At 41.8% G+C, this 15,741-nt stretch overlaps 1 protein-coding gene across 1 annotated transcript in view; it reads right to left on the bottom strand.

Moving 5' to 3' along the window:
- kcnb1 (potassium voltage-gated channel, Shab-related subfamily, member 1) overlaps window positions 1–15,741 on the bottom strand; it is a 28,189-nt gene continuing 12,448 nt past the window's right edge. The window contains exon 3 of the mRNA XM_058630993.1: window positions 1–2,937. Coding sequence (XP_058486976.1) covers window positions 1,012–2,937 — 1,926 coding nt within the window. The 3' untranslated portion in view covers window positions 1–1,011. The remainder of the gene's footprint in view (window positions 2,938–15,741) is intronic.

Here is a 15,741-nt window from a genome sequence, read left to right on the forward strand (position 1 = left end):
AGCCACTTGTGTTTTTCTGTATGTTGATTGGTTGGATGCAAGCATGCTTCATAAATGTGTGCTTTCAAGATTACCAACTGTTGTAATGATACCGGGATGCTAAGCACAACAATAACCACTGGTAGAGATTAGAAAGTATCATCCAAACTCACAGTGACATGACAACATAATGGGAAAGTAAAGCACGTTAATGACGGCAGATGACGTGCACTGACGCCTCTGATAACTGCAGACACTGATTGCTCTTCATGATTATGACACAGCAGACGAGCAAACCACATATCTCTATTGGACCATTCTCTTATCTACTATATAGATATATATATATATATAAAAATAAATCAGGTAGCACAATCTCGAGGGTGTGTATACATTACATCACCCATCGGCATTCGCACTCTCATACATGCGTACGCACAAACAGACACACCTCTGAAAATGTCAATGACTAAGGCTAGGTTTGGGAATGGAGGGCATAAGTGAGTAGCTTATAGGCCTCTAGGTCCTCTCCTGTGTCTCCAAGACTACAAAATGAACTGGGACTCTGTAATGGGACAGTGAGCAGCTGGGATTTTTTTTTTCCATAGAGAATATAGAGGCACACCCTATGTTGCTAAGACCACATCATTCAATTGGGTTAAACCGACGTCAACCACAAAACTATCTCTCTCTGATGACTCTGTTTCCACTGGGATCTCCGAACAAACCTGTCAGCAACATGGGAGTGCTCCTTTTGTTTTGTGGTTGTGGAATACTGCTAATAGGAATGAGCTGAAGGAGGGGCAGTGACATTCTCCCATTTGGAAATGTTTTTCTTTTTTCTCCCAGAGTATTCACCACAAGTGTTTGCTTGGAGCTTATTGCCCAACGGCATGCTCAGGTCATTTGTGAAATGTCATGGTGAGACCCTTGTTTCTCCTTCTTCCATTGTCCCGGGCCTATGAAGTGTTTTTAGTCCGTCCAATGTCCTTACCACAAACACTCTCCCCGTTAGTCTCTGCTCCTCGTACCTCAGAGGCCTTTATCCAAAGTGTTTTGTCTCCCTCTCTCAACCTTTGGTCTGTGTGTCATTTCATGACTTATGTGATTCTCATGCGCTAACCCACGAATCCCTTCAAGGGGGAACAAGCAATTCTGGCCCAGCATTTTCTGAGCTGCTTCTAAATGGTTGGCGCCCCTTTGGTAATTGATGTTGATGCTGTGTTTTGGGCTCGATCCTGCCAACAGACGATCCGAGGGACTTGCATCGGAGATGTCGCGGAGGTGCTCGTCGTCGTCTGTGTCGGCATCGATGTATTTGTTGATGGAGGAGTCGTGGAAGGTGAAGACACTGGGAGCCAGGGTGGTGCTCTCTGGTGACTTTGGTGGGGTCCTGCTGCTGGCAGTGGTGTAGATAGAAACTTCAGGACTAAGCAGAGAGTGGTCTGACAGGACCGAGCTGTCTGACAGTGGGGACCGGCCTGAGTCCCCATCACTGCGGCAGCCTACTTTAGGGATAAGGCTTTTTGAGGAGTTTCCAGAGAAGAAGAATTTCCTTGCATTCTCTGAGCACGAGGGCTTTGTGACAGACATGGGAGTCAGCATGGGCTCAAGCTCCCGAGTGGTTTGCTGGCCTGTTTTCGCACTGGCATGCTGAGACAAAGCTGTAACTGGATAGTGGGAAAGTCGTTTACTCTCCTGAAGGCTGAGGTCCATTGCTGGACTGTGAGGGAAACGTGTATTCTCCTGGAAGTCTGTAGCACAACTGATGTAGCTGTCAATGCTGGACAAGCTTTTCATATCCCCTACGCCCTCTCTGGTCCCTAGCACCGGTGGCCCACGATCCTGAATGGCGCCTAGCTCTATCTCATCCCTGTGTTTGATGACTCTGGAGCCTCTGTCTTTAGAATTAAGGTTAGGTTGTGACTGTGTCTTTGCCATCTGGTTGTACATCTCCTCTAGCTTCTGCACATTGAGCCTCTGGGGACTTGTAGCACAGGCTTTGCTGGGAGAACCTAACTCGTGGCCATTGAAGGAATGATTTGAGCTCGTCTCGGACGCAGCTCTCTTCGGCGTCCATTTCCAACGACTTGGAGATAGGTGGTTGTCATGAGGCCGCTCACTTTTTTCGATCACCACGTCCATCAGCTCTGCACTCCGAGCAAAAGCCTCTTTCAAGTTCATTGAGACAATGCTGCCGTTTCGTTTCGCTCTCTCGAGGGCCTCTCTTCTTTTAAGTGCTTTTTCCTGCCTCTTCTGCTCCTTATAGAATTCAGAGAAGTTATTTACAATAATGGGAATAGGCAGAGCAATCACCAGCACTCCCGCTATACAACATAACCCTCCAACAATCTTGCCTAATAGAGTTTTTGGGTAAATATCTCCATAGCCTACAGTGGTCATTGTAATAGTAGCCCACCAGAAGGAAGCTGGAATGCTTTTAAACTTTGTATCCTCCTCGTCCTTTTCAGCGAAAAACACCAGGCTGGAGAAAATCATGATTCCCATAGCCAGAAAGAGGATAAGCAAACCCAGCTCATTGTAACTCCTCCTCAAGGTGAAGCCCAGAGACTGAAGACCCGTGGAGTGACGTGCCAGCTTCAGAATACGCAGGATCCGCATGATGCGGAAAATCTGAACGACGCGGCGGACGTTCTGAAACTGCAGCACACTCTTGTTGGATTCTGTCAGGAATATGGTGATATAGTATGGCAGGATGGCCAGCAGATCGATGACGTTCAGTGGGCCCTTAAAGAACTTCCACTTGTTGGGGGAGGAGAGAAAGCGGAGCAGGTACTCCATGGTAAACCAGGCAATGCACACAGCCTCCACGTGGGCCAGTTGCGGGTTGTCTGTGGACTGTCCGAACTCATCTGTGCCCTGCAGCTCTGGGAGGGTGTTCAGAGACAAAGCAATCGTTGACAGCACGATAAAGAGGATGGAGATGATGGCCAGGATCTGAAAGACACATTTAGGGTAATATTAGTAATGATTTCAGAACCAGGTTAAAATCAGACATGCTTTGCATATATTCTCATTGTAATTAGACGGCTAACATTTACAAGGAGATTTGAATACACCAAGTAAGTACGGACAATCTGTGAATTCCAATAACCTTACACTGTGAGGGAGCCTTCAGTAAATGCCAGGTGACGTGTGGGATTGGCTGAGAACAAAATAGATTGGATTGACTTGAACTGCTTATTTATTCATGACTCGGTTCCATGTGAGTGACTGTGCGCTAATGGAGATTAATGTTTAGGAACCAATAATGAAAAGCAAAAACACAAAATGTACAGTATCCGTGGCTTGATTTTTCTGTATCTCAAATGGCCAAATAAGGAAAATTGGACGGATGATAGAGGGTTTTTAAAATAAATATGAATATAATTTACCAAACTGCAGTCAGGACATTATTAAATTGGCATTTTACTCTTGCTTTATAAAGATACAACCCAACAACAACATTTCACTGGAAATGATGGTGCTAGAAAAATCAAAGTTACTGCAGTGTGTCCTGCAGGGAACATGAAGTACATCCAAACCTCATGGTGGCGCTAGACAAGAAGTCAGGCGATCACCAAAGTCACTGGGGTATTTAATAAGAATACAGTATTTGTTTTTCCTCAAATCTGTTCTCACAAAACAACTGAAAGACGTTCTCAACACTTCCCTCAGCACTCCAATTAGCATTAAGTGGCTCAGATAATTAGCAATAATAATAATAAACAAGCCCTCCATTATCAGGCGGAGATGACCTTGCAATCAGGGTCACGATGAACATTATTAGTTGTCAGAGACTCTGGGGCTGTGATCATAAAAATGATGAATTATGGGATTATGAAGAAGGTTTTCCTTGTGTTGTTTCACTCAGATTTGGGGAGTGGAGGCGGTCGCTGTGTATTTCGTGCAATCCTCTATCGTTACAGCAAGTGACAGAAAAACATGCAACAGTCAGAGGAGCAGAACGTCCCTGTATCCACTTCACGACATGGTGCTTGAGAACTGGGAAGTCTGACACACACACACATTTATACACATACTGCCACACCCACAATCCACCAATCTTTCCCAATATGCAAGAGCGTAGTGTTAGACTACACCTCTTTAAAATTTTATGATATCTCCCCTCCCAAGCAGGGGAAAACAAATCCCCGCCTTTGCTTTGAAGTGTATTATTCAGGAGCTTGTTTGATCCGAACAAGCGACTCCTGCTGTAAACCACGACAAGAGATAACGGAGGGAAAGTCGCACTCTTCTCCGCTGTCCCATCAGCATGCACAGCTCAGATGAAAGACTCTTAATAATATCCAGAATTCATTTTTTTTTTCACTCCAGGTGCCAAACAGCCCCGAGCGTGGTGTAAAACGTATTTGCTGGTTTTCAGATGAACGCAGATGTAATTTTCTCATCCAGTGCCCACGTTGCTCACAATTTCACTCATAAATAAAAACACACCTTGATGGGGGAACAGTATGTGACACAGCACAGTTAACATTTGCATATCACTGGCTGTGTGTTTACTTTTTCCTCACAGGTGAAAGCCAAATGTTGGAGAACGGCTTCTGTGGTGACTGGTTTTGTTATTTGTGGCCTAATGGCCAGTAGCTAAGACTGTGGTCAAGACATGATTATTCTAGTCCTATTGTGCTATTATTATTATTATATATTATTGGCTATTTTCTTGAAATGACCTTACGTTATCTGGTCAGAAAGTGGCCTCACACTGACTTTGCAATAGGAAGCAGGCAGGGAAGAGTCCTTTTAATATCTAGTTCATCTTTAGCAATCTCAGTCAATAGTATTTTTGATGATTCTGATCTGATTTTGAACAAGTCTAGAGAAAAGTTCAAGGTTGTGTGCATGTATGAAAACAGCTTTCTTGTTTCTCTTTCACAGCCTCCCTCTGGGTAAAATAGTGTGGTTCCAGTAATAGAAACTTCGGTTTAGAGCGTAACAGCCAAAAGAGAGTGCTGCAGAGATGAAACATTTCGCCAATGACAACTTTTTCCACGGGCCACTGATGAATGTAAAACAACCTTTGAGCAAACCAAAGTTTGTGACAATAGTCTATGAACAAACAAGACCAAGGCTGCAAAACTTCATTGTCACCACCAAGTTTCCTTCCTGTAGTTTAAGGGGCAGAAAAACTTTTCTCTTTACAAAAAATAGTACAAGTTTGGACGAGTGTGAGGAGAAAAACACTCGAGCGAAGGTAGCGTAGTCTGACTAAGACGGACAATCGGACAACTTTCTGAGTCCAAATATACATGCGGAGGAGAACATCAATTTATTGGCGTGTCTGACTCCGCCTCCGTAAGTGGCGCTGTATGGCGAATGGCGAGATGGATTGTGCTGTATCATTTAGATGGAGCATGGATGGCTCTTGTGAGTCGCATTATCCTGGTATGTTAGTCCGACTAAGACTAGCTCTATTTTAGTCAGACTAACTTGTTAACATACAAGAAAAACTGAATTTTTCTCTTAGTCCGACTAAAATCGGACTTTTAACATACATGTAAACACACTGACTGAGGTTGTTTATCAGTTTTCATGTGCAGGTGTTTACTCTGCAATCTCATTTACTGACTTAAAAGGGCATTTATCTTTTACAAGACAACTTAAAGCAGAAAAACACACACAAGTGGGTTATTTACTGATGATGTATTTAAAAAACTACAAGTTTTAGGGCGAAGACTGAATGTATCAGTTCATTTTCCAGTTGTTTAGCATATGTCACGGACATTCGATGATATTTGAAAGTTACAGACTACAGCTTTAAGGCCTCATACTGTACACAAATACTTCATTTATATGTTACTTGTTTATGTTCTCCCTGAACGATTCCTGAAAAAAAAAAATCCACTTTGAGGATGAGTAGGAGGCTGTAGCTGCAACACAGCCTGTTTTGGCAATAGCCCACACAGATGAGGTTTTGCTATATGATAAAAGATATCACGTACTCGTCGAAATACTTTCCTCTCAAACTGAGTGCAGCTGAGCCTTAAGCTGCATCCTGAAAAGGCATGAGGCTTTCATAAGACACCCATGTGACAGGAGAAATGGGAAAGAAATTAATTATTTCAGTGAGATTTGGTCATCCATGAACTGGATCTACGTGGTTAAACACAGGCATCTGTGTAAACAAGCAGAGCAGAGCAGAGCAGAGCACACGATGCAGGGTTTGCAGGGTTCCCCCCTATAAGACTCCCAGAGGAAAATAAGGCGCAGAAGGAGAACAGGACAACAGGAGGTGACTGACAGCGTGGGCCTTGACAACAGCCTAATAATTTGAAATCCACTCCCAAGAGTAAAAGTGATGGCTAAAGAGGCAACCTTATCTACAACCAATCAGAGCAGGAGGACACTGTTTCCATAGCGTCAAGGCAGACATGAATAATGACCCTTTCTTTTTCTTTTTTTTTTTCCTCCCTCTGTGCTCCTCTCCTCCTGCTCTGGAGGAAATCTATTTGAATCAAACACTTCAGGAGCAAAGTGTCGGAGCAGGGGAGGGAGGGAGGGAGGGAGGGAGGGAGGGTGTTGCTGAGAACACAAAAGTGATGAAGGGAGAGGAAGGAGGAGCAGCACTGTCGAGAATGGAAAATTGTGACCAACTGTACAAAGTAAATCGCTGTATATTTATTTATTTATTTATTTATATATATATATATATATATACTGTATATATATATATATATATATATATATATATATATACATATAAAAAACCAGCCATTGTACAAGACACAATGAGTTGCTGACAAATTGCAAACTTATACAACACTGCCACAGGACTGAGGTGCTATAAAAAGATGACAAATGGAGACTGTTATTTCTGACAATGGTTATGAGGTCAGGTTCCAACATGTACATTTCCCACTGGCCTACTGTACGTCCTGGTGGCCTCTGCCGTCACTTCAACTTGCCGTGCTTGGCTTGACCCCCTTTTTTTTTCTGTTTTTCTGTTTAATGTCAATCAGCATTAATTTAATCAAACTGTTGCACTGACAGACACTGAGATTGCACATAAAGGAAGAGACAGAGACAGAGACAGAGACAAAATCATGTACAGAAGAAGGTGGGGCAGGGTAACAGACATGACAGACCGTAATGTCATGAACACATTTACAGGCTATTTATGGGATCTCTGTGGATGCAGTCGCACAGATAAAGAAACGGATGTTGATAGTGGCCACACAGACGTCGTTTTACACAAGCTTCTCTTTGACAATAATGAAATGTCAAATTTCTTTTTGCAATTAGGGGAAAAAAAAATACCTTAGTAGTAAATAACACACACTTTTTTTTTTTTTTTTACACGTGCACACACGTGTACGTTATTTACGACTGACCCTAAACAATAAAGGCTATACAGTAAACGTCTGTTGAAACCACACATTTAAGGAAGCACAGAAGGAGAGATATTTATATCGAGATGACCAATGTGTAAGAAATGGACAGAGGGAGTAAATGAGACAGGAAATGACTGTGGACACAATCAGATCACATCGGTTGTGGAGCATCATTGTGTAGCTCAGCAGACATAATCGTCACCACCATTAAATTAAACTAAAAAAAAATTAAATTAAAAAAACAAATTTTGTCTGAACTGTACTATACTAGTATAGTACTACACAGTACTAATACTGTATGAAAGACGGCAAACTTAAAAGTATTTCATATGTGGAGGAGAAATGAAGCTGTCAGACGTGACATTCATGGCACACATAGACACTTTTCTCATTCACTGTATATACAGCCAAACATCCAGCTCTCCAGAGGCGCCCGCACTTGGGATTTGGCAAGGTGGAAAGCTTGTTCCTGGGCATCTCACTGTAGTTGTACTTGGAGTTTGCAGCAGCAGCAGCCGCAGAAGCAGCAGCAGAAGCAGCAGCAGAAGCAGCAGCAGCAGCAGCAGCAGCAGCAGCAGTAGCTCTTGCTCATTTACGGTGACCTGATTTTATGTTGGCTGTGTTCCAACAGCTTTGATTAATTTTCTTTGTGGTTCATCACGGTCACGGCGATTAATCTGTTTACCCAGTGCTCGTGTCACGAGGACGAAACCTTGAACTTTGCACTAGACGGTTTTAAAAATAGATTTTCTTTTTAAAATGCGGCCGATATTTATAAATCAGACATTTGTCACCAAAAATGCGATTTTGAACATGGACCAACATGAAATTGGAGGTCACTGATCATTAGCAAACAAAGAATAAAGTAGACTTAAAGTAAACTCCATTAACCTTAGCCTTAGAAGCAACGTTAATGGATTTTCTTCGCCACTCCTCTTCAGCTCATCGGGGGAAATATTCCACTTTTTGTCTTCTAATTGAATGAATTATGTTCACCAGCCACTGGTGAACATAGTGGATTATACTGGACACAGCTAATTGCTGTGATACTGAACTGAACGGCTACAAGGACAAAATAATGAGCTGAAAGACACTAAAAAAAAGAGAAGAATAGAATAATGTGTCATTTGAGTCATTTACAAAATTCTAAATGTAATTCTCTCAAATCAGCCACTATTGCATGTGACAACTGTGGAGTTAAAATGTTGGTTTTATCGAGGCCTGTCAAAGATAACGAAAATGTTCCTTCCCCTCCCGTGTTGGTGACTAAGAGTTGAGTTGAGGCTGCAGGCCTCACGATGTGCTGGACTTAGTTAGGTGCAGATATTGACTCTCACACTGGCGGCATCCCAAGTGACTAAAGTGGAACTCCCCGACTCCCCGTGCTCCGCCTGGCACCTTCCTCATTAGCAGCGACAGGGACAGGAGCGTCGGGCAGTGGACGTTCCGGTTCCTGCGAGTCCTAACACCATTGTCCGCCGAGTCTTCCGGCTCTCGCCCGGGGAAACACGTTATATCTGCGTCACAATGTTACTTAAGTCTTCAATAAGCACGCGTTGACAAGGTTTTTTTTTTAGCAAAAATGTGCGTCGTGTGAATAAATCCTGGTCCTTTTTTTAGTCACAAGAATCCATTGACTTGCTGACTTTTTTTTTTTTTTTTTCCCCATCATCCCCTGAGCCACATCCGAGGCCACAGGGATACCATGCAACACTTTCCCAACCTCGATTGCCAGCCACTGTCACCATGACAACCCCCTTGAAGCTCGACAGGAGGTGGCTACGTGGACCTGCTTGTGAAAAGCAAGTCTGACAGTCTCCTTCTCTCCATCTTTCACACCCCCTTCTCTCTGTCTTTCCGTCTATCCCTCGTTTGAAGCTTGGAATCATCCGCACTGTTCTTGTCCTGTCTGTCTGCACGTGTCTCGCTCATTTACGTCAGAGCTTCAGTTGCATTTTGGGAACAACTTCTTTAAAGTGCCATCCTTTCGGTGCAGATGTTAACACACGTGACCACACAATAATTGATTTCCGCCTTTATCACAACGTAACGGTCGGTGGTTTGGTTGGCATGCGAGTCACGCTGTGAGCGTTAAAAAAAAATGTGCGAAAATTCACACCTCAGATGCTAATTGTAAAAGGGCTCTGCCTCTCTGCCTGAGAAAAGAGATGGGGTTTCCATGGAGACGGGAGGAGACTGTGTCTTCCAAATGATAGCTTGAAACACACACATTTGCTGGAGTGGCTCAGCTGTAATCTCCCCGCATCGCCTCCGCCTCTAACTTTGAATCGCAGATCCTCGTGTCACTCAGTCTCCTACTTCTCGGCCCTGAGATTGAAAGTGGTCACCTATGATTGTGACCTATGACCAATGTTGCTGTCTCCACATTAAACAAATCACTTCCTGTCGCAATGTCGCGATCTAAACACCACAATACAGAGAGAGTCGTGTGGAGATGACAGACGATCGGCTTAATCGTTTGTTTTCATTGAACGGTGAAGCGCCACGGCTTTAAGATGACAGATTCTTCGCCTCGGCTCTAAGTGTAATGCGCTCGTACGCCAGTATAATAATGTTGGTAATCTATCTATTTCTTAATTCAGGAACAGAGAATCTCTGTGTGGTCCATCCGTCTCTTGAATGAATCCCACCTCATCTCCTCTCCCGCTCAATTATTCATGCATTTCAGATGAAGAAGAGAATCCAGACTCAGCATCTATATTTAAACTCTGGCTGGTCTATGATGGCTGTATAAATAGAAACAGTATAGGATCTGGTTTTGGAGCACCAGAGGACGGCCTTTTGCATTTGGAGGACACCGCGTTTGTGACGTTTAGAAAGGAAATGGAACACCTTTGTCTGTGTAGAGAGGGGGGGAAAAAAGAAATATAAATCCTTATAATAACCATTTCTTTCTCCTGTTTATTCATGGCCACACACACACACACACACACACACACCCTCGCCACCCCCACAGCACAAAATAACAGTCTTGGCAAAAACAGAGGCAAGTCTGCCACATTATTACGGAGTTTAGCTTCCATATTGGTAAATAATAAATGTATGATGCGATTCACACAACAGTCTTGCAGTACGTGATAGTTTATTTATCAGAGAAAACTGGAGAATGTCAAAGTGTAACTGATACTGAAGAACACCACCCGGGCCCTGATTCCTGTGTCGTTACTGTGTGAACGGGACGTGTGAGCGATGATCATAGAGCGTCACGACATACTAAACACGCTTAATGCGCTTTGTAGTGTCAAGCGTTTCCCGAGCGCTCGTCATTTATCATTTAAAATGTACACACTGCAGACAACGGCAGCACAGAGGAGGAAAAACGAGGGGAAAAGATGGAGAAAAAGAAGCGCACACTCACAAATGTGTGCGGCTTTCCTTCCTAAACATACAGTTTATACAGAGGCTATAAGAATGTGCAACATGGAGTGTCTTATATCCTTTTTTTTTCAGCACAACCTAGAAAATGTCATTTTCACCAATGATATAAACACACCCTGAGCAAAAAGTACTCAAAATATTTAAAATTGGATTGAATTTTTCACAGTTCAACGTTCACTTGGCTCATTTTTTATGAACAAAAAGCAAAGAAAAACACTTCTATTTTGTGACCTTTGCACAATTATTGCTACTTTATATCACTATTTGCTACTATATCACCCATTAAGACTTACTCTAACCTTAACCATAATTACTACAGGCCTAATCCTAATCCTAACCCTGACCCTAACCTCAGCCTAACTTTAAAACACCCAAAAAGAAGACAAGTCCCCATAATGTGACTGTGTAAACAGGTTTAGGTCCCCACAACATTAGTAACACCTGGACACACACACACACACAGTCTCTGGCCTTGACACTTTTCACACCGTCATACGTTTACCTTTCCACACGTCTCGCTAAGTGGAGTGAAATCCCCCTTAATGAGGAAAGCTGCATCAGCTTGTTCCATGTTGTGCTCTGTACACACACATACAGGGACAGAAGTGTGCACTGTATTTACTGTAATCGTGACCTGGTCGCTCTGCTGCGTGGTAATGCCCTCGGGGTCAACGCCGCTGTGGTTGTCTATAGACTCACCTTTCAACCTAATCACGTGTTTTGTGTCCGGTAAATGACTGTGTGTGTGTGTCAGTAATGTATTAGACTGTATTTCAGGAAGATGAATGGGTTTGTGTCACGCGTGGCAAAGGTAACATTTAACTTGCAAATGATCTAATCTCATGGCTTCTGTTGTGATACCGTAACACACAAAGCCCTTAAAGCCTTTAATGGATTTATAAAAAAACCTTGGTTTTACAGTGTCATTGCATTCTATGGGATAACATTAAGGCTGGTGCAAATGGTGACTGTTTTCATTAATATATTGATCACTTTCTCCAGAATAGAATACATGTCCTCTCTCTCTGTGCACCACAAAGCCATTACAAGTGCACAAATACACTATTTTCTTTCTTTTTAATGGATTAGTGGTGTTGTCCTTGGTGCATAGATAGTGATGTGAAGAGAGACCACATCACGTCTGTGTTGCACTCTCTTCATCTTAGGATTGATTTTAAAATGTTATTGTTGTTGTTTTTTAAATCTCTTAATGCTTTGGCATCATCTTATCTCTCGGAACTTCTTTGTCTTTACGCTCCATCCCCAGCTCTGAGGTCTGATAGCGGGCTGCTTTTAGATGTTGCCAGATTCCCTGACTAAAAACTCAGGGCCTTTTCTGTAGCGGCCCCTAAACTTTGGAACGAGTTATCCATGGAAATGAAATCTGCGCCCCACCAATGAACATTTTAAATCACTTTTATAGACCAGCTCTTCTCCTTGGCCTTCAATTCAGGATAAAAATAGCCAACCTGGACACTTCTGTGTAGTTTTATACCATTTTATACCATTTTATTATTCTATAATGTCACTATTTTACTGTTTTACTTGTATTTTGATTGATTGTATGTGTTATACGCTTTGTGTGGCTCTGCCTTTGCTCATCCTTGGTTGTTTTTTTAAACATGCTCTAGAAATAAAGTTGACTTGACTTGATTAGATTACATTCAGCAGCTGAGGCATCCTCCGTTCATTTAACGCACAGGTCTCAAACTCATTTTTTCTTTTTTTTTTAAGTAATAGATTCATTTTGCATCATAAACACTGTTTTTTTTATTGTGAAATATACATCGTTCCATGTCAACACAGGCACTTTTTTTGAAATGTTTTTGAAATGTCTTAATTTGAAATTCTGTGAAATATCTATCATTGCAATATCATGATGGAATTTTGTGGTGTAATAGTTGGCCCCCGGGGCCTCATTTGAGTTTGAGGAAGTATTATATATCGGCAGTGGGCTCCAGCCTAATTAGAATATTGTTGTACTCAGACTTCCATTCACATCACAATTATCGAGACAAAAGGGAAAACTATTGTTGCCACACTAACTTTCCAAAAGAAACCCCTGCAAACACTTTAAGTTTTTCCACTTTGGACATGTATTTCACATCTGATTTATGCCTAAAACATTATTCCTCTGTCCTCAAACTCCACGGAAAAGCAGCATCAGTGTTTTACAGCAGTGATTCACAAAGACTTAGAAATAGCAAGCAGAATATGAAGTTTTATGTCATTCAGTCAGCAAACATCTTTCTAAAAGTATTTAGTTATGTGTTACAGATGTGGCTGTAAATCACAATTTGCAATGATTCATTGATCAATCTATTATTATTATTATTATTATTATTATAGTAAATTACCAGTTCTCTGATTTTTCTGCTTCTTAAATGTTAATATTTCCTGTTTTTCTTTGTTCCATATAGTTGATAACGTTGATTTCCATGTCTATTAGACACAGAATTACTGTGACGTAAATACACTGAAAAAAATGGGACTAAAAATAAAAATGAATTCCATTTTTCCCTAATAATGAAATATAATAACAACAAAATAAAGAAGGCTCTCTTCATTTTCTTGTTCTCTGGCTGAGATTCATCCTCCACGTCTCACAGTAATTAGTTTACGGTCTCTGACTCTCCAGATCTCTCCAGATCTCTCCAGATCTCTCCATCTCAGTCAATCTCTTGATCTGTCTCTGTTTTCTGCTCCTCAGGCTTCTCCCCCTCACCAGCGTCTCAGTGCTCACGAAAAACAGCTCGACTCCATAATGAACAAACAGAGCCTCTGTCTTAGCAGATGTGCAGCGCTGTACTAAACCCTGCACTATTGACGTCTGTGAAATAACCGCCTGCCTGTGACTCCGCGCTTAATTCATGTACAACACACCTGTAGATTTGAAACGCCGAGCAGTCGGAACTGCAATAGTGGAGAAACTCAGCTCAACCATTTACATCAAACTCAAATGACCTGGGGGCCAATGAGCATCTAGTCTGGTCAAGCGGGGGCCGACATAGAGGACAAAAAGTGGAAACAACTACTATTTAGTAGCCGGTGTGCAATATAAGATATTCATTATGATATTAGACAGAATTGCAAAGTAAAAGTGCTTGTTTTGATACAAAATTATTCACAATAAAAACATATTTATGATGCACAAAAACGGAGAATTAAATTGAAAATTTAGTAAATAATGACAATTGTGATTGTTGAGTGTAATACATTTAATAAAGCAATGATAACAACCGAATGTCTTATTACTATTATAAAAAATATTGCCGGCAAATACATTTAGTCTTAAATTCTGTCTCTATTCCATCACCTCGCACAGTGGTGGGCGGGCCGCATGTAATCGATTGGAGGGCCACATGTAGCCCCCGGGCCACCAGTTTGACACGTGATTTAGATAATCTGTTTACAGTATCACAAGAGCAGTGGAACCGTCATTCTTTCCATATACAGTTGCAAGAAAAGGAATGTAACCCAGGGAAATTCGTAAGCCCGGGGGTTCACGCTGCACTGTGAATGTTTACATGTTGTGTTCACATGTAAAAACACGTAAACATATAACTGTTGGTCAGGTATTAGTTCAAGAAGACTGTGTTTGCCTGTCTTTGTGACTTAGATGAAGATCAGATCACATTTTATGACCAATTTATGCACAAATCCAGGTTAATTCCAATTTCTTGCAACTGTACCAAATAACCACGGCCACTTAAACGAAAACTTCACTTTTTCCTCGTTAGGCGACGAACACGCGCGTGTTTCCTCACAAGCTCTCAGCGGCGTTCTGTGCTCGTGTAATGACCTCTCCAGCGACTTCCTTCACTCTCCAGAAGCCGCAGCCGAGCTGCAGGCGCCGCAACTTCACTCCGACACCAACGACGGGGGGTTTTAATCCAGTTAAAGTTGGACATTTAATAAGGAAAAAAGTACAAATGCTCGTGTGTCTGACGCAGCGCTCTCGCCCTCACTAACTGCACTGTACAGAGAGAAAAAATAGTTCACTAAATTAGTCACTAAAAATGAGAAATTATTAATGTGGCTCTTTCAACCGTGTGTTTGATGACATGCAACAAATCGTTGGCCTTATTTCTCAGGAAAAAGAACTGCGTACGGTTTGGAGCCGCCGTTGCCGCCACTGACCACAAATATTTAACTATTCAAATCAAAGTGTCTCGTGACCAAAGCGTTATGTTGTGTGATGCTCATTCAAAGATTAAAACAAAAAAAAGAAAGAAATCCGTCCAAAAATAGCTGCTTGTGTTCTGAGGCTTTAGACATCACAAGGATACATTTCAGCACATTGCATTAATTCATAGTTAAATAATGTGATTCGACTCATACGTGGTGGAGACATCGGCTAAAATGCTTCTCATTTACTTCTCATTTACTTCTCATACACCTGTAACGTTCAGGTGAGGCATGAGTGAAGGTCAGCCTGTCCTCAAATGTCCTCAAATGCAAATTAAGATGCAAATGACCTTTTTCTCACAATGGCCTTGTGAGAACTAGTTGTCCTCACGGACACGTGGTCATAAGCCTGATCCCAAAGAAGCAGAATCTCAACTCCTGAGGCTCGAGTTACATTTAACCCTTAGAACACGGAGCATTTCAGCTGCTTTTTTCCACGACGTTGTATAAACGTACAGTTATAAGAATGTGCAACACAGAGTGTCTTATATCCAATCTGATGAAAGAAAATCTCATTTTCACCGACTATATAAACACACAGGAAATTTGGAAATATGTCACAGTTCAAAGGTCACTTTTTATGAACAAAAAGCAAAGAAAAACCACTGTATTTTGTGACTTCTGCACGATTATTGCTACTTTAAATCACTATTATAAAATGAATCATAACTTTGACTCAACAACACATAAGAAGACGGAAAAAAAACATGCATGTTTTAAAGCCTGAATATGTGACCTATAAACACACACCCCCAGGATGTCCATATAAGGAATTGTGTATTATTCCCACAGCAAATTTACCATGGGTGCACCTGTGGCACAG

The sequence above is a fragment of the Solea solea genome, chromosome 6 (genome assembly GCF_958295425.1).
Source record: "Solea solea chromosome 6, fSolSol10.1, whole genome shotgun sequence".
NCBI lineage: Eukaryota > Metazoa > Chordata > Actinopteri > Pleuronectiformes > Soleidae > Solea > Solea solea.